We start from the raw sequence: 20,266 nt of genomic DNA on the forward strand, positions 1-20,266 counted from the left end.
CCATCAACATTGTTGTTGGTTCCTCTCGATTGGTTTTTCTTTTTTCACCGGCAATTGATCTTCTTGACCGACTTTTGGTGACGTATCTGGATTGTTGGATTGGCATACGCTTTTGTGGACTGTTTTGTGGACTTGATTTTGGATTTTTCTTTAAAATGTCTGACGCTGGAATGGTTGTGAGACGTTGTGTGAATGTAGGCTGTAAGGTGAGGTTGCCGAAAGCTTCGGTAGACCCTCACACTGTATGCAAGGGTTGCAGGGAGTATGAATGTTCTTTCACTAATACTTGCAAGGAATGTGAGAATTTGAGTGAGAATGAATGGAAGAATCTAACTAATTATTTGAAAAAGTTAGAAAGAGAAAGAGTGAGGAAGGCTTCTTATAGAAGTTTAAGTAGTTCGAGATCTAATGAACCAATTCCTAGCTTGGGATCTTCCCCAAGGGTAAGTATTGCTACTTCTCCTTCCATTGCAGCCCCTTCTCCTATTGCAGAACCTGTAGATTCAGCGAAAGAACTTACGGATCTAAAAGCAGCCTTCAAGTTGATGGAAAACAAAATGGCTGCCCTTGCAGAGGTAAGCTAGTGATTTTTCAGTGGACAGTGATATGAGTGTCCCCAGTGTAGAGGAGGGGGCATCTGGTCGGCTCCGCAACGCTCCTAGGTCTAGACCTCTTCCAAGCTCACATGCCCAGAGGAGAGGAATGTCGAAAACCGAAAGGAGGTTGTGGAGAATCCCCAACCGATCAGGTGTCCCTTCGGCGGTTTCTGTGACACCCCAGACTGCCAAGGATCGCTATTGTAAAAGCGTCCTGCGTGAGTGTTTTTCTTCGTCGGGATCTTCATCTCCGAGACGTGATTGGAGGGATTCAGATCGCTCTCGACCACTCAAGAGGAGTTGGAAGGCTCCGACGATTGACTCGAGCCCGGAAAACTTCCCTGAGGAGTCTCCTTCGGGAGTTAAGAAGGCAAGAAGAGCCATTCTGTCAACCAGAGTTAGGAGGAGTCAGGAGGTGGAGGCTATGGACTCCTCCCCTCCTCCTTCCCCTCCTCCCGAAGAGGATAAAGAGGAGGTTACGAAGAGGTTCATGATTGCTATGCAAGAGCAGATTTCGTCTTTTGTAGAAGTCCTTTCAAAGGAGCCTCCTAGAAGGAAAGACTCTTCCCTTCCTATCAAAAGATCCTCCAGACGTATGGAGGTATCTGCCGCCAGGATCGATGCTCCTACTCGAGGTGAGGCTTCCTGTACGAACGTGGATGAACCGATCAGGCGTCTGGCACCGGCCAGGAGTGAGGAGTCCCACCCAGGAGGCAGGAGCCAAGAGCCAGAAGTGGAGTCGTCCAGGCAGAGGCAAGAGCCAGAGGCAAGAGCATAGGCAAGAGCAGAGCAGGAGGCAGGAGTCAGGAGTCAGGAGTCAGGAGGCAGGAGGCAGGAGTCAGGAGTCAGGAGCCAGGAGTCAGGAGTCAGGAGGCAGGATGTCCGGAGTCAGGCAGGAGTCCCGGAGTCAGAGGCAAGGAGTCAGGAGCATGGAGTCGGAGTCAGAGGCAAGAGTCAAGAGCCAGGAGGCAGGAGTCGGAGACTCATTCCTGGAATTGATGACTCTTCTCCAAATAGAAGCTCCTCTCCTTCAGATCATAGGAGGTCTTGGAAGGACTCTCCCTCCAAACGAGAGCTTTCTCCTTCTCTGAATCGAGGTTTGGACGATTTGTCTGATGACGAACCTCCTGCAAATGAGGGACTCTCGAATTATAAGGTCTTAGCCTCCTTGTTACTACAAGAGTTTGGAGACTCTCTTAGTCCGGCAGCTCCTCCTTCTCCTCGTTCTCTCTTTTCGAGCTCGGCTACGGCGAAATCTTCGGCCTTTCTGAAAATGAAACCTGCGATTTCTATGAAGAAGGCCCTCCAATCTTTAGATTCTTGGATGGACAAGAAGAAAGAGTTGGGAAAGACTGTATTCTGCACGCCTCCTTCCAAACTCCATGGAAAGAGAGGTATTTGGTATGGGACAGGAGAGACTATGGGTCTTTCTCTTCCTGCCTCGGCAGATGCGGACTTTTCCAATTTAGTGGAGGCCTCTAGATGTCACTCTTTAGGATCGGTCAGATCGACGTGGAGCATTTCGGAGTTGAACCACTTTCTAAAGGGACTTTTTGTCACTTTAGAGGTGTTCAATTTTCTGGATTGGTCACTCGGAGTTCTGGCCAACAAATCTAAAGATCCGGAGTTTCTTAAAAACCCAGAGATTCTCCATAGCGTCCTGTCTTGCATGGACAAGGCAGTACAGGACGGTTCGGGAGAAGTTGCTTCCCTATTTGGTGCTGGTCTTCTGAAAAAGAGATCAGTATATGGATCCCTGTTATCAAAAGGGGTTTCTCCGAGCCAGAGGACAGCTTTATTGTTCGCCCCTCTGTCGGATCATCTGTTTCCTTTTCAGTTAGTGAAGGATATATCTCGCTCGCTAACTGAGAAGGCGACACAAGACCTACTGGTACAAACGTCCAAGAAGGGACGTCCTGTAGTGTCGACGAATAAGAAGGACTCTCGTCCTCCTCAGCAGCCCTTTCGTGGAGGTGCAGCGGCTCGTCCCCCTGCCAGAAAGAAGAGCTCTGACAAGAGAGGAAGGTCTTCCTTCAGACCTTTCAAGAAAACTAAATGACTTGTTGTTCCTTCAAGCACCAGTGGGCGCCAGACTCCTGAACTTTGCAGGAGTATGGGCAAAAAGGGGAGCCGACCCGTTGGTCAGTCTCGGTCCTAAAGAAAGGAGGTACGTAATCCCTTTCGAGGACAGTCCTCCCCTAACATCTACGCCTCGGGAACTGTCAGCGAGGTACAGAGACCCTGTAATGAGAAAGACTCTCCTTCAAATGGTGGAACAAATGTGGGAAAAGGAGGCCATCGAACTTGTGCAGGATCCACACTCCCCGGGATTTTACAATCGCCTTTTTCTAGTACCAAAGGCATCGGGGGGGGTGGAGAGCCAGTACTGGGACGTAAGCGCTCTGAATCGCTTGTTTCAGAAAAAGAAGTTCCGTATGGAAACGTCCCGCCTCAGTAATGTCGGCTCTTCGTCCAGGAGATTGGATGGTCTCTCTGGACTTGCAAGATGCGTATTTCCACGTTCCATTCACCATTGTCAAAAGAAATATCTTCGGTTTGTAATAGGAGACAAGATTTTTCAATTCAGGGCTCTGTGCTTCGGTCTGTCTACAGCTCCACAAGTATTCACCAACCTGATGGCGAATGTAGCAAGATGGCTTCACCTAGAGGGAATAAACATCTCCCTCTACTTAGACGACTGGCTGATCAGGGCCAAGTCGGAGATTCAGTGCTTGGAGGACTTATCAGTAACAAGAAACATGATAGAATCGCTGGGATTACTCGTGAACCTCGAGAAGACGCAGCTGATCCCCAGCCCGAGCTTGGTCTATCTGGGGATTCAGATGGATTCTCGGGGCGGGTTTCGAGTATTTCCTTCGCGAGAAAGAATCACTCGAGGTTTGTCGAAATCTCGAGCTTCTTAGAGGAAAGAGCAGTTCAGCGAGGGATTATCTGAGCCTTTTAGGGACCCTGTCCTCGCTAGAAAAGTTCTTCTCTCTGGGCAGGCTTCACCTTCGCCCTCTTCAGTTTTTCCTGAAAGGGTGTGGAGTTGGAAGACGGGACAACTCTCAGACACCTTCCGCTTCCACAAGAGATAAAAGATCACTTGAAGTGGTGGATCCTTCCTCTTCAAAGAGAACGAAGGCGTATCGCTTGCCCTGCAGAACCCAGACCAACTGTTATATTCCGACGCTTCGGAGTCGGGATGGGGAGCGACGCTAGGAGCAAGGGAGGTGTCAGGCACCTGGACAAAGGAACAGGTGTCCTGGCACATCAATTGCAAGGAACTAGTGGCCATACACCTAGCCTTAAGGTTCTTCGAGGAGATAGTCAGAGGCGGGGTGATACAGATAAACTCGACAACACCACGGCTCTGGCTTACATACGCAAGCAAGGAGGCACACACTCTTTCTCCCTCTTTCAGTTAACAAAACACCTGTTAACCTGGACAGAAGAAAGAGGCATAACTCTCCTCACAAGATTTGTGCAAGGGATAAAGAATGTGAGAGCGGACAGACTAAGCAGGAGAAATCAGGTCCTTCCCACAGAATGGACTCTACACGAAGAAGTGTGTCGAAGTCTTTGGTCCCTGTGGGGGAGACCTCACATAGACCTGTTTGCGACGTTCCTCTCCAAAAGAGTAGAGATCTTTTGCTCTCTAGTAGAAGATCCGAGAGCCTTCGCAATAGACGCGTTTCTCCTGGATTGGTCGGGTGTGGACGCCTACACCTTTCCCCCGTTCAAGATCCTGGGGGAAGTGCTCAGGAAGTTCGTAGCTTCAAAGAGCACGAAGTTGACACTAATAGCCCCATTCTGGCCAGCCCAAGAATGGTTCACGGAGGTACTGGAGTGGATAGTGGACTTCCCCAGATCTCTTCCAAACAGACCAGATCTACTCAGACAACCCCACTTCGAGAGGTTTCATCACAACCTCCCAGGTCTCGCTCTGACTGCCTTTCGACTATCGAAAGACTTGTCAGAGCGAGGGGCTTTTCTCGCAAGGCTGCGGGCTCTATCGCTCGAGCCTGCAGAGCTTCGACGAGAAGAGTATACCAATCGAAGTGGGAAGTCTTTAGGAGGTGGTGTAAGAGTCAGAAGCTGTCCTCCTCCAGTACCTCTATAGTTAACATTGCCGATTTCCTCCTCTTTCTGAGAGAGGAATCGCACCTATCTGTGTCAACAATAAAGGGATACAGAAGCATGCTGTCTTCAGTATTCAGAAATTGAGGGCTAGAAATTGCAGATAACAAAGATCTACATGATTTAATTAGATCCTTTGAAACTTCAAAAGCAGCAACTCCTAGAACACCTAGTTGGAATCTGGACGTGGTCCTGAAATTCCTTTCATCGGATAAATTCGAGCCTTTACATCTGGCTTCCTTCCGCGACGTCACTAGGAAATGCTTATTCCTGTTGTCTCTCGCTACAGCCAAGAGGACGAGCGAATTGCACGCTCTGGACTCCACAGTGAGGTTCAAAGGAGATGCTGCTATCTGCTCGTTCCAGACATTGTTTCTGGCGAAGAACGAAAACCCGTCAAAACCTTGGCCCAGAAGCTTTGAGGTAAAAGGTCTATCTAACCTCGTAGGCAGAGAAACAGAGAGGTCTCTCTGTCCAGTGAGAGCTCTTAAATTTTATTTAGAGAGGAAGAGACAGATGGGAGCTTGTCAACAAGGTCTTTGGTGTGCTGTGAAGAACCCCAAAAGACTCATGTCCAAAAACGCCTTGGCCTTCTTTGTGAGAAGCGTAATTACTGACGCACACAAGAACTGCTCGGAGGAATCCTTCGGTCTTCTAAAGGTTAAGACCCATGAGGTGAGAGCAGTAGCAACGTCCTTGGCGTTCCAAAAGAATATGTCTCTTAAAACTATCATTGAGACTACTTATTGGAGGTGCAATTCAGTTGTTTTTACGTTCTCATTACCTGAAGGATGTGAAAGTGACTTATGAGAAGTGCTTCTCTCTAGGTCCATTTGTATCAGCAGATACAGTGCTGGGTCTTGGAGCAAAGACTGATCCTTAAAATATTTTGATTTTATCGTACATAAAACCCTCTTGTCAGTATGTGCTTGGTTTTTCTATTAGCAAGCTCACGGATGTCGCACGGGCGCATAGTGTCATTGCTGGTAGGGGATCAAGGGTATGTATGGCTAGTGGGGGGGTACAAAATTTTTTTTTTGTATATTTTGTATAAATGAACGTGTAATTATGTTTCGATTTTTGGTTTGTTTGTAAGGAGTTCGGTGGGGGGATAACTCCTTGCAATCTTAGAACATAACATGGATGTTAGGATCAGGTGATCGGGATCGGTGTTGTGCTCCTTGAACAAGGTGTATTGTCATGTTAGTGGAATAGCACCCAATGACAAAGGCCTTTAGGCTCTGCCGAGTAAGTGGATAAGACCCCATTGGCAGACCCACAAGAACTCTTAGCCATAGATCAATATCTCGCTGAGGCTCTTGAGGCTAAGCAGACTCCAAGGCAGTAGCCGCGAAGTCTTCAGCCTAATAAGGTAAGAACCAAGGTTTATTAATACCTACAACATATGTTGCTTACCTGTCTATTTCAGTAGTTAGCTGTCTCTTACCCACCACCAATGGGTGCTAATCAGCTAAGTATATATCTGGCAGGGAAGTTGAATGTATAAAAATGATATTGTCATGTTACAATAAAGTTTTATACATACTTACCTGACAGATATATACGATTAATGGCCCACCCAGCCTCCCCGCAGGAGACAGGTGGAAGAGAAGAATTCTGATTAGAAAACGGGAATGGTTCCTAGTCCTGCCACCCAGGGCAGGGCGGTAGATCACCTGACCTACCGGTAGCGTGTGCCGCGAAATTTGAAATTCTGTCGGAGACGACGGAGTCTATAGCTAAGTATATATCTGTCAGGTAAGTATGTATAAAACTTTATTGTAACATGACAATATCATTTTTAAAGATTTTGTTGTCCCTATAATTAGTACCTGCATGCACAAGCATTTTGATAATTTCTTGGTAGTATATGGGAAATAATCTTATTACAAGAAAAACTTCCACCTTACTGTTGTTAGCCATTGCACAAGTTTTATTATGTGTTGTATCAGTGTAATTTCCTATGAATATCCTGGAATTTTAATTGTTTATATGATTTTAATTTTCAGGCATATGCTGGATTTAGAGCTTTAAAGGGAAGCGTTAGCACTCCTATAGCCGTTGCTACAGGAAATTGGGGCTGTGGTGCTTTTAATGGCAACGCTAGATTAAAGGTAAGAATAAAAAAATATTTTGCTTTAGAAATATTCTGTTATGTATTTTAGTATGGTATTGATCATATGAAATGACTTGTCTTATTGTTCAGATCATCAAAAAAATTGTACCATGATTAATTTTTTTCCTTTTTTTAAAAAATAAGTAGGAATGCAACAGTTTTTGTATGAAGAAATACCTATATGGTTAGTATGTAGTAAATAGCTTTATGTAAGCAGATATTAATGATTAGTTATTCATTTTGATACTGATTGCCTTATATAAAAGGATCCCAAAAAGGACATAACCATAGTTAGTAACAGATTTTTAATAGGAAGCAAAGAGTGTTATGAGTTAGCAAAGTACGAGATATACACACCAAAGGATTTGCTAAGTAACTAGTGGTATGCAGATGTAATCCATCCTTTCACCTACTATATACATAAGATTCACATTGAAAATTTATGTAATTTATTGATCAGGTGCTGGATGTGGTTCTGATTAAGAGTTAACTGTTTTAGAAGGGAGATCAGCATGTAGTTTCCTTATGTAAGTGCTCACTTACTCGTATATACCAATCCTTTATGCAAGTAGGGATGTTTTAATGTGTACAGAATTTACTTTTCTCATTATTTGGTCCCATTTACTATGGCTTTTTGTTGGCCCCAATTTTTCTCAGCTTGATTTTATAAAATTAATTTTTATAACTGATGTGTTGAATATGTGATGTCACTAATGCAGTTATTATAATGACTTTCTCTTTGTATTTCACAGGCATTAATTCAATTAGCTGCCTGTGGCTTTACAGGCCGGAATGTTGCCTATTTCACTTTTGGTGATGAAAAATTACGAAACGACTTGTCTACAATGCACATTTTTCTTAAGGAAAACAGTATTACAGTAGGTAAGTTAAATATGCTTGATTTGAAATTATTTACTTTTGTCCAGATAGCTTAGTTGAGTCTTGTCCATCCTTTTAGCCATAGACTTTTTATGGCAAGTAAGGCATTTCCATAGTTGTAAACAATTCTTTCCAAACACAAAGCTTCATTCCAGATCTTAATCAGTTGTGTGATTGGCAGCCTTATCATTCAATAAAAAATATCAAACAATGCTTCTGTTTTTATAGCACAACTGTATGTTAGTTAATTTAGGAGTCATTATTTTGTTTAAATATGCTCCACAGACACTTGTAATCTTTGGTGGGTCTGTAAGTACTTTTGAATCCCTTGAGAAGTTTTGTCGTGAAAATTCTCATGTACAACAAATAAGATTTTCATTAAATATTATATGAGTTTAGTGTAAATATTGAAATATGTTAGGTTCCTGCTTATTTAGGCATAATGGAAATAAAGATGCATGTAAAGCTACCAAATAGGCTACCACTGCGACAAGATCAAATCCGTGTGGTCTAGTATATAATATGAATACAAAAGGTAGAAATCAAGATGGGGATTTGACACTCAAGAATATGGTAAATCAGTATGTTACAAATGAGGAATTCCTTGTGAATCAGTGACTAGAAGCAAGGTGAAAATTACACAGTTGGCCATCACAGAGAAAAAAGCCTTGAGAGGCCAGGAGTTGTTGACTGTCCCAAAATGTGAATGTGTAATATCATAGCTTGCCATTAGGGCCATAAAATTTCAAGTTTCATAGACTGAGTGCAGTTGGAAGACCATATTATGAATGAGGAAGTTGCAGAGATATGTGATATCCAGTAGCTGAAAAGCAATCCGAGATCTCTTAGATGAGAAGGAAGAAAAAAAAGAGTTTGTCAGATTGCAGTAATGTTGAAGTAGGAAGGCCCAGGAAATCATGGAATGAGCGTATTAATCTATCTAAACTTAGACCACCTGGGAGTTAATACAGAAAGGGCACAGAACAAAGTGAGGGAGACTCATTTTATATATTTACTGAAAGCTAAAGCTTTTGAATCTTGTCTTTTTCATTAGTGATACTGAAGCTCAAATTATATAAAGCACCAGTTTGTCCTGATTTTACCTGTAATGATAATTTCAAGATTGGAGACTTATTAAAAGTATCTAACTTCTAAAGCAGTTTGATGTTTGTCTGATTGTGGAAGGAAAATGTGTAATAAGCATTATTTGATGCTATTTTGAAAATTGAATATTTTTAATACACTGCTGTATCCATATATATTTTTTTTCCAGGGGAACTGGTACAAGTGTTAATGCATTATGGACAGAGAGAGTGGGCAGATGGCTCTGACTTGTATCAGTATATCTATCATAGCTTGGGATCATATGATTCCGATACCGATGAAGAAAATGGAGATTTTAGTGGTAAGTATTCATAGTGCTATTATTTTCATTGGTCAGTACTGATTTGATCAGTATATTTCATACAATCAACTTACCTGTCAGATATATACATAGCTAAGACTCCGTCGTCCCCGACAGAAATTCAAATTTCGCGGCACACGCTGCAGGTAGGTCAGGTGATCTACCGTCCTGCCCTGGGTGGCAGGATTAGGAACCATTCCTGTTTTCTATCATATTTTTTCTGTCGCTTGGAATGTAAACAACGTTTGCAGTTCCTCCTGACTTGATTTTTGGATTTCATCGCCATCGATCTTCTGGGCTATCTTTTGCAGGGAAGTACTGGATCTTTGGTTCGGCATACGCATATTAATTTGTTTTGATAACTTTGGCTTCGAAAATTTCGAAGAATTGTTTACGTGTAACTACCGAACTTTTCGGTAGACAATCACATAGTTTGCAAGAAGGAAAATTTTAATAATTATTCATAATAACGTGTAGTAAATGTTAGAATTGATTGAGCTAACTTCCTTCTTGACGATGTAAGGAAAGAATAGTTACGCTTCCTTTAGAAGTTTATATAGCTCTCGTACTAACGAGCAGTTAGAGCATTAACATTACTAGTAGTGTGGTATCCTCATCTCCTTCTTACTTCACAGAATCTTCAAATTCATATTGCAATTTGAAGACAAAGGAATGTAGCTCAAAATACGAGCTATTGAAAGGTAAGAAGTGATTTTACTGTTAGTGCAGTGGAGGGTGCGTTCTGTTCGGCTCTGTTTCGCTCCCAGGCCTAGACCTCTTCCAAGCTCACATACCCAGAGGAGAAGGAAAGTCGAAAGCCTTACGGAGGTTATGGAGAATCCCCACCGATCGGGCGTTCCCTCGGCAGGATCTGTAAAACGTCCCAGACTGCCAGGGATAGCCATTGCAAAGGCAGCCTTTAAAAAGTGCGTCTGTTCTTCCGTTTCTTCATCTTACATCCGGAAAGACGAAGAATACATGTTAGAAGTTCGGACGATCTGGCTCGTTCTCTGAATAAGAGAACACTGACTCACTGAGCGAGAGGCTGAGAGCCAGCCAGCAAGCTAGCGCGAGCCACGTTCCAACAGCCAGCAGCGAGCCGCGTTCCAACAGACTAGCGCGAGCCGCGTTTACCAACAGGACTAGCCGCGAGCCTCGTTCATACAGATAAACGCGAACCGCGTTCCAGCAACTGAGTGCGAGCTGCGTTCCAGAATTTTTTCTTGGCGCAAGGCGCCTTCAAAGAGAAAACAGACGGCTTAACTAAGGAGCCTTATAGTAGAATGGCAATCAGAAGGATGCTTCCATTGAACGTTTTCTGGCAAGAGGCTCGTATAACAAGACTAGAGGCGCTCGGATCTATTAGGGCGCACGGGACCTTCCACGCAAGCGGAACGTTCCAGGAGCGAGTCTCCTTTCTAGCGTGCAGAACATTCCAGGCGCGCGGAACTATCCAGACGCCAGGCGCTAGGCACAAGGATCCAGACGCCAGGCGTCAGAAGATTTCAAAAATCTTCATGAGAGAGAGAGGTCAGTCGCGAGACTCCTCTTTGAATTTTTAACTTGAACAACTTTCCTGGCAAATGTGCAAGATGTCGCACAGGCGGCCGTTGCTTTTGTCAGAAGGATTCTGATACTAAGAGAAGCCCCTTTTCATTATTCAGAAGACTCCTTTGTTAGGCAGTTCCTCTCAATGCGGACTCTCTCCTTCATCCATGCTCTTCCCTCGTTTTGAGGAGGCAAGAGCTTTGGGAGTTTTTCTTAATAAGATCTCATCGATGTTTGGGTATGATGGCGGATAGAAAATATCTACTTCCTTCCGTAAACCCTAGTGATGAACAGGAATTCTGTCTCTTCCGCGATTTATGAAGAAATCACGAAGATTTAAAGAGTTCCTTGATTAACTTCGTTCCTTAAGGATATATATATATATACTCTTTCTATCGTTCTATTAACGAAAAGAACGAAGATAGTAGAAGGTAGTAGAGTTTCTGCTGTATGAGAATACGATACGGTCAAATCATAAACACATACCGTAGTTACTTCTTTTCTGTGCAACTCAATTACAAGTATCCTTCTACGTCTTTCCTAGGAAGGACTACGCTTAAAGGGATTGTTAAGACTACACCTACTTAGCTTCTAGATTTATCGAAGTCTTGTTTCGCTTAATATGCTTTAATAAGAACTTCCTGAAGTCGATGATAATTTTATGAATCCTTTATTAATTGGAGTAGCTGGCAACTCTGGAAGAGTAAGCGGGGACTGCTTTCGCTGAGAGCCTGAGACCAACGCAGTACGCCTACGCCAGTTACTGTCAGTACCATGTAGGTGTCAGTCATGAGCGGTCGGGCGAATCTCTCTCTCCTGCGGGATGGAATAACTTTCCGTATCTCTCCCCTGCGGGATGGAATAACTTTCCATATCTCTCCCCTACAATCGCGGTCTTGACCTCGGATTGAGGGGATAGTTAAGCTAACATAAATAAATATTGTATGCCTTTTGCTAAGAAGCTTTCAATAAGAGAGATAGTACAACCTTTCAATGCTGTTTACCGTAGGTAACATTATTAAAGGATTCTATCGCAGCAGAACATTATATTATGTAATGCTCTCAGGCTTACAAAAGCATAGCTTATTAGAGTACCTGCTCAGAAGAAGATGGATGAGTCGGATGGGAAACATTCTCTTTGGGGCAGAACTTGTTTCCCTGAATGGACTATACTACGTATATAAAGTTTTTTCCTACTAAGAACGGAATTAACATGTGAAAGGATGTCGGGTACCATAAAGGCACAGGTGTTCTGGCACATAACATAAAAAGAATTAGAAGAAAGCGCCAGTCTGGCGCAACGCGCCAGAAGTACCAACCTGGCGCAATGCTCCAGAAGCGCCAGCCTGGCGCAAAATTTGCGCCAGAAGCGCCAGCCTGGCGCAGTGAGCCAAGAGCACCATCCAAGATTTACTCATTTTAGCGAGTTATTAACCTAGGAGTCCAGTAGACTCTCGGACACCAAGCTCGGTAACGGCAAGATTCGTTCCTGATTTCGTTACCCATTTAATCACTTAGGCCATTTCCACGACACTCTCATATCGCATAGAGCATCGAGAATCTCTTTTTTGCGCTCCTATTCGCGTTAACAAAAAGATCCTTCTCGATCGACGATAATAACTGTTAACATGTTTAACATTTATTGGAAAGAGTTGTGAGAAGACGAACAGGCTTCCTATAGACTGCTTCCTTTTCCTACTTCTCCCCCGATTGAAGATGACGTGGGAAAAGCTTCAAGGAAGATTATCTTGCCAGTACAAGAGCAACTGGCCTCTTTGGTGGGAGTGTTAGCGCCTCGTAGGAAGGACGTTGCGCTTCCAATCAAGAAGTCTCGTCCTCTCTCCCCTGCGAAGCGAGAGGCGTCATGCAGACGTGAAGCTTCCAAACATATCGCAGAGGCTTCGGTTTCGAGAGCGAGATCGGGAGATCTTACGGAAGACACGTAACGCCAGAGAGACGTGAGACGTCGTCAAGACATGAATAGTCATTTAAAGCTGCTTTTAGACGCGAGGCTCCAACCAAAAATTTGGGGCCAGTTAGGACGCCTTTTGAGAGCGAAGCGTCTTCCAGGCGCGAGGCGTCATCCAGACGTCAGCAGCCACACAAACGGGAGGCGTCAGCCAGGACGCTTGGCTGACTAGAAGCGTCATCCAAGCGGGAAGCGTCATCCATTTATGGAGAGAAGCCTGGGCTGTTGGCGCCTTCCAGGACTATTAAAGCGGGGAAGAGGAAGGAATATCATTCCCTTAGCCCCTCTCCTATTAGGAGTTTGTCTCCTCCAGAGGAAAGACGTACTGAATTAGCAGCGGAGACTCATCTAGACCCCGAGTTAGAAGTAAACTCGGAGGAGGAGTATCAAGGAAGAGAAGGACTGTCGAACTTTAATGTTTTGACAGCCTTGCTTCTAGAGGAGTATGGAGACGACTTGACTCCTGCCTCTCCTCCTTCTCCGCGCTCTCTTTTCTCGAGTGCAAAGACGAAGAAATCTTCGTTTTTTCTTAGAATGAAGCCCGCCATTTCGATGAAGAGGGCTCTTCAGTCTTTAGACTCTTGGATGAAGTTGAAGAAGGAGTTAGTTAGAACGGTCTTCTGCATGCCTCCAGCGAGACTAGCTGGTAAAGAGGCATTTGATATCAGACGGGAGAGAATATGGGTATTTCTCTTCCGTCTACGTCAGAAGCGGACTTTTCGACCTTAGTTGACGCTTCACGTAGACAAGGTTTGAACTCTGCCCGTATAACTTGGGGCATTTCAGAACTGGACCATCTCCTCAAGGGACTCTTTCATGTATTGGAAGTTTTCAACTTCTTAGATTGGTCCCTTGGGTGATGTACAAGAAAGCCCATGATTCTGAAGGACTCGAACCAGAAGTCCTTCTGTGTATTTTGTCTTGTATAGACAAAGCGGTTCAGGATGGCTCGGTTGAGATCTCCTCTTTGTTTGGAGCAGGTCTTCTTAAAAAGAGGACAGTATATAGTGTCTTTTTAACCAAAGCGGTCTCCCACGCTCAGAGGGCAGCGCTTCTGTACTCGCCTTTGTCTGACTTTTTGTTCCCTTCTCAGTAGTGAAGGACATTTCTCGTTCATTAACTGAGAAGGCGACTCAAGACCTTCTGACAGTCAGTAAGGAAGAAGAAACCTGCAGACAGCCCCAGAACACTGTCATTGTCTGATGAGGAGAAAGACCGGGCCTACAACCTGACACAGATGCGCTAGATGCGAACATATAGGACAGATAAGAGTGTCCGATGTGGACATTGCCAGACATCCTCGAGACTCTACCAAGCTCGAAGCTCCGGCAAGTGGGGAGGAGCCACCCAGGCGCGAGGCGCCAGGCAGGAGCGAGGCGCCAGGCAGGCGCGAGGTACCAGCCAGCGGCGAAGCTCCAGGCAGGCGCAAGGCGCCACTCCAACCGGGCGCGAGACGCCAGCCAGGCGCCAGCCAGGCGCGAAGCTCCAGGCAGGCGCGAGGCGCCAGGCAGGCGCGAGGCGCCAGGCAGGCACAAAGCGCCAACCTGGCGCGAGACGCCAGCCAGGCGCGAGGTGCCAGCCAGCCGCGAGGTGCCAGCCAGCCGCGAAGCTCCAGGCAGGCGCAAGGCGCCACTCCAACCAGGAGCTAGACGCCAGCCAGGCGCGAAGCTCCAGGCAGGCGCGAGGCGCCAGGCAGGCACAAAGCGCCAGGCAGGCACAAAGCGCCAGCCAGGCGCGAGCAGCCAGCCAGGCGCAAGCCAGGCTCTAGGCGCGAATCTCCAGCTAAGACGCGAAGCGTCATCCAGATGCGAGGCGCCAGTCAAGCGAAAGGTACCAGACAAGCGCTAGGCGCCAACCAAGAGCGAAGCACCAGCCAGGCGCGAGGTTCCTGCCAGGCTTCAGGCTTCAGTCGGGTGAGATCCATTTCAAGAAAGCCCTGGTCTTCTTTGAAACATGGAGATCTCCTAAGCACTTCATTAGTGACTTGATTCCTTCAAACAGCTGAGAATTAAAAGCGCAGGAAGTGCGCGCTTTTGCAAATTCTTGTTCTTTACATAACAATATGTCATATAAGACATATTAGCTGTGTTGTACGGTAGAGGCAACTCTGTGTTGACTTCTCATTACACAAAGGATGTCAAGTTAACCTATGAGAGATCCTTCTCTTTTGGTTTATACGTTTCTGCGGATACGTTACTGGGATAAGGAGCCGACACTGATCCTTAACTTTGAGTTAAAGTTTTTTAACTTAGTGAAATTATTGGGGTTTTTGAAAGGAGTGTGGGGATAACTCTTTCCAATTTGAGCGCGAACCCTCGTGTTAGGATCAGGTGATCGGGATCGGTGTTGCGCTCCTTCATAAGGTGTATTGTCATATAAGTGGATCAGCACCCATTGACAAAGTCCTTTCAGGCTCTGCCGAGTAAGTGGATAAGACCCCTTCGGCAGACCCACAAGAACTCTTGGCCATAGATCACATATCTCGCTAAAGTTTCTTGAGGTGATGCAGACTACTGGGCAAACACCCACGAAGTCTACCACCTATCAGGTAGGAACCAAGGTTTTATTTATACCTACAACATATGTTGTTTACCTGTCTATTCCATATAGTAGCTGTCTCTTACCCTCCACCGAAGGGTGCCAATCAGCTATGTATATATCTGACAGGTAAGTTGATTGTATGAAAATGATATTGTTATGATACAATAAAGTTTCATACATACTTACCTGGCAGATATATACGATTAGGGCCCACCCAGCCTCCCCGCAAGGAGACAGGTGGAAGAGAAAAAATATGATAGAAAACAGGAATGGTTCCTAATCCTGCCACCCAGGGCAGGACGGTAGATCACCTGACCTACCTGCAGCGTGTGCCGCGAAATTTGAATTTCTGTCGGGGACGACGGAGTCTTAGCTATGTATATATCTGCCAGGTAAGTATGTATGAAACTTTATTGTATCATAACAATATCATTTTTCTTAATCCCTTTTTTGTCCTTTATAATGTGGATAATTTCTGTTTGATCATGAGCCTAGTTTTTGTCACATAAGTTATTTGTAGGAGACTAATGAACTTCTTTATTGTGTGGTTTATTGTAGAAAACAAATACGTAATTAATTCGATTAGAATGATCTGTTCTCAGTCTCTCCACAAATTTTTAGTTATGCTATCAGTTTTACTTCCTGAAAATCTATTGAAAGGCATATTAAGTACTTTTAGAATTTACATTAAATAATGGTGGGGTGATTTATTTATGTTTATGAATGATCTCTTCAAAATACTGTATCAGTAATAAAGGCAATTTTGTACTAATTGAAATTGCAAAATTTGTATGGTGGTTCTTTAGGATTAAAATTATTTGAAGTAATTTTATTAACTGAAAGTACTTATGAAAAGATTTTTGGAACACTTTTGAGATTTAAATGTCTTATTCATATCTACATGTGCAATATATTTGGCTTGCTACAATTGTGGGATTGTAGAATGCCCTTGTATTTTTATTTTTAAAATGACAAAAAAACTGTCATAATGGCAATTTTTCAGGTTAATTTACCTACATGGACAGGAAGAGTGTGCTGGGTTATCAAGAATTTAGTTCAGGTTAGTGAAGAATAGTCCTGATTCATAAATGCAAAGTTTGCAAGCCTGATTATGAACCAGAAATAAAAATAAAACAAAATAAACTAAGATAAGCTTAGTGGCTAAACGTTTGGTTAGTAAAGAACATTTTCAAAATTCTAAATGTACAAAAAACTTTCTTCCTATTACATTTTGTTGTACATTTAGAATATTGCAATTCTTCTTTCCCACCGTTATCCCTACATTAAGGGGTCGGTTGCCGATGTGCTTTCTCCTCTGCCTTCCATCAAAGGCTTCATCCTCCACCAAACCTCTTTTCTCCATGTCTTCCTTCACTTAATCTCGCCATCTAATTCTGTCTCCCTATTGATCTTCTTCTTCTAACAGGTTCCTCCCAAGCCCTCTTCACTCCCTTCTCATCATCCATCCTGAACACATGCCCATACCATCTTAATTGTGACTCTCTTAGAATATTGCAATTGTTCTGTCCTAACTAGCTGCTTAGACATTAACTCATCTTAGCTTCATTTTTGTTATTCTTATTTCTAGTTCATGATCAGGCTTGCTTTCTATGCATTTATGCGGCAGGACTGTTACTTCACTCTCCTGAACTAAATGCTTAGTAACTTATGCTATGAAATATCAACCTTTGCTATTAGTAGAAAGCTCATGACCATTTGTTTTGGAAATCATGAACTTGCTATCCCTGATTTCAAGAGCTTATGGCACATTGTCTGAATCACTCGTAAAATTAATAATTACATAATTTTATTATGAAAAAAAAATAAAAAATGGGGATGTACTTGAATACTGTATGCTGTAAATTTTACAAGCATTAGGTCTTTTTCTTAGAACATGAAGAGTGTATTGGTAGTATGTAAATCATATTTATTAGCCATACAACAAAAATTAGTAGAGCAGTTTCCTGATGTCACTAATATATCAGAGATGTATAATAAGTAAAGATTTGTTTATTCATCGTGAATTAGTTTGAGGAGGCCACCAAGTCGGATTTCATGACTCTTAGGACCCATTTCAGTCCTCAAGGTTTACCCAGAGTTAGTTCTTAAATGACTACTGAAAGTTGAAGCAAGTTAAAGTTAAAGAAGTTGAACAGTTAACTTGAAAGAAACTAAAGGGATTGGATAAAAGTGAATGTTAGAAAACAATACTAGAAGTTCCTCAAATAATGAAAAAAGTTAGCACCGTTTTTAAATAAATAGTATAGTAAGCTACTAATCTTTATGTAGTGAAAACCATCCATCATCAGGTTACGATCAGAGGCAAGGTCATTAATCACTTATCACTGTGAGTGGATACACAAATTACAAGAAAAATTAAAATGTAAAATGAGTTATAAGGCAATCCTCGAGAAAGATCTTGGTAACTAAAAACATCTGTTGGATTTGTTATATTAATGACCTCTATCACTATCAGAGATGAATGAATAATGACGATTGTGACTGCCTTAGAAACTGGGATCTGCCAATACATGCACAAAGGATTGGGATAGTTTAGAATGACTTTGAAACACATGAAAGGGTAATTATATGTAAATGGGTTTGTGATGAAACAAAAACTTGTTTGGGTAACTCTCCAAAGATGTGGGTCTTTGCCATTTAGAAAATATGAAAATGAGGAGCTTGGTTCATTAATTCCGTAATGTTTCATTTGATTGGTATAAGTAATTCTTTATCCTTTAGTCTTACTTAGAATTACTTCTAACTCTTAAAAATATATTTCTAGGGTCTACTGCAAAAAATGAAAGGACAGATGCATCCCAAAAGTCATCTAACACAGAGCCCAAGTGCACAAAGTCCAGCCATCCTAAAAAAAATGGTAGTCAACATAGCCTGGCATCTAGTTCAAGTTATGGAGAACCATGTAATAACTCTGCATCATCAAGCACCTTACCACAAATTACGGCTCAATCATCACACAAGAAAGAGGAAAATTTAACAGAAGAAAAAATAGTCCAGGTTTTGATGGAATGTGATCGTTTAGTTGAAGGCCAGAAATGGAAGAACCCTGAAAAAAGTTTTTCTGATGGAGTGGAAGTGCATGAAGATAATAAATTTCTTTCAGAGAGTAGTGATGGCAAATCACAATTAAGCAAGGATTCCAGTGACATCACAACAAAGATTCATGAGAAGAGTATTGATAAAACTAGTAAAAGCTTAAGTGAACCAATCAGCCTATTAGCTTGTTTAGATGGCATTGATAAACAGGCTGTTACTTAGATAGTTCTTATGTTTTAGGACTGTTTGTCATTCAGGTCGTAAATATTTAATGATTTTCTCTTATTTGATTCGTAATAGATGCATTGTAAGAGAATGAATGTTGGTACATGTTCATTTACACCGTGATACAGAATGATACAGAAAAACTGAAATAGGAATGATCTTTTAAGTGGATTTTGAATTTCAAATATGAATTTCTGAAATTGAAGTTTTTCCAAAAAGAGGAAGTACTTAGACATATTTCGTGCATTGTTTAATATGGAAAATAGTGACATTATAAATGTGAATATAACTTGAAGGCCTTTTACTCAGTATTTGGTAGCAGACAAGTTATTAGGTACTGGGTGGCATGTGCGACAATTATATAGTTAGGTTGCAGTAAAGACTGATTTAAAATATTTGTGTGATGGAACCTTCTAAATTATACTACAGTGACATATTTATATTTGCCCTAGGCACTCAGTATTATTTTAGAGACCTCCCTCAAACTGTAAAAGACATTTTGGTAGCACTGAATTGTCATTGTTCTGACCATCTGTAGATGCAAGTAAAGAATCATTGAAGGATTTCTGTTAATTGTTGATGAAGAGTAATAGGGAAATTTTCTCTTTTTAGAAAGCCAACTTAAACTTGAATAGCATTGCTTCAGGAAAGTGTTGATTAAGCACTATTGAGAGACTCATAATAAGAACTATTTGCTTAAGTCTAATAGCCAGATACTCTGGATACTGTATTGTGTGATCATGCTAGCTGTACAAAAAATCTTTTTTCCAATTATGTTTGAGTTTAAATTTAAGCCTGGAAAAGTAATTGTTAACTTAACATCTGTGTACTTGAGTGTAAACATAGAAATATTTTGGGTCCACATTGTTGTGAACATTAAATGAAAGATGGTAATTTTAAAATTGTGTTTTGATTTTTCTTTCAACAAGCAGATAATGATTCCTAAGGTGATGGTCTGTTGGGATTACCATTTACTGTTTTGTGCAGCAGCACACTAGAAAGTACAAAAGGGCTCTTTCAGTGTCCTGTAACCAAGCTGTATTGCTCCCTGCCTTTTACATGTCATCGCTTCCCTTTGGTCTTTAGTTATTTAATTGTCTAACTTCAGCTTTGCCTTATTAGTATTTTAATTCTCATTAATGAACAAATGTTTCGGGCAACCTAGCAATGTTACCCACTGGTCTAATTGATCTATCTTATCAGAAATGGAAATGTGTTTGGAAAGAAGGTACATACAGTAAGTAAGTATCAAGGAGAGAGTGAGACCCACAGTAAATTATTTTTCTTTTTGAGTCTTGATAGAAAATGTAGGAAATCTAGATTTTTTCTCTTTATCTAGTAGTGTAGTCTGTAAACTTCTGTAATTTTTAAATCTGGATACTTTTAAGACCATACAAAGATTGATTTTGTATGGTTACGTAACTGGAACAGCCACCAAAGCTAACGTTAGTGGTGTTCTTATGTCTAGTAGTATATAATTTTTCTGAATTTGTTTATCACTACTTAATTCGTAGAGGTAGACCTTGGCTTTGCATGCAGACTGACAAGTGCTTGCAAGATATCTTATAACACAAGTATGTTTCCCGGAATTATTTAGCATTTAGTGCCTCATATGAAGTCTGAAGAGTATTTTGGTTTTTTTTGCTGCTTTTATTAATACGCAGATTTTGGGTTTGTAGCCAGAAATGATTCAGTTGGAACCAATAGAAAGTCTTAAATCTAATCCCTTTTCTCCACTCCACTCATAGGTTGTCACTGTAACTGCATAGTTTTCCTTGGGAAAATCAGTG

General features: G+C 42.3%; 1 protein-coding gene across 1 annotated transcript in view; it reads left to right on the plus strand.

The window, feature by feature from the left end:
• The window catches only part of LOC135197670 (uncharacterized), a 132,731-nt gene extending 113,353 nt beyond the window's left edge, over positions 1–19,378 (plus strand). Inside the window, exons 18-21 of the mRNA XM_064224683.1 lie at positions 6,746–6,850; positions 7,605–7,734; positions 9,005–9,136; positions 17,980–19,378. Coding sequence (XP_064080753.1) covers positions 6,746–6,850; positions 7,605–7,734; positions 9,005–9,136; positions 17,980–18,473 — 861 coding nt within the window. The 3' untranslated portion in view covers positions 18,474–19,378. The remainder of the gene's footprint in view (positions 1–6,745; positions 6,851–7,604; positions 7,735–9,004; positions 9,137–17,979) is intronic.
• Positions 19,379–20,266: the final 888 nt, after the last annotated feature.

Source organism: Macrobrachium nipponense, chromosome 21 (genome assembly GCF_015104395.2).
Source record: "Macrobrachium nipponense isolate FS-2020 chromosome 21, ASM1510439v2, whole genome shotgun sequence".
Lineage (NCBI taxonomy): Eukaryota > Metazoa > Arthropoda > Malacostraca > Decapoda > Palaemonidae > Macrobrachium > Macrobrachium nipponense.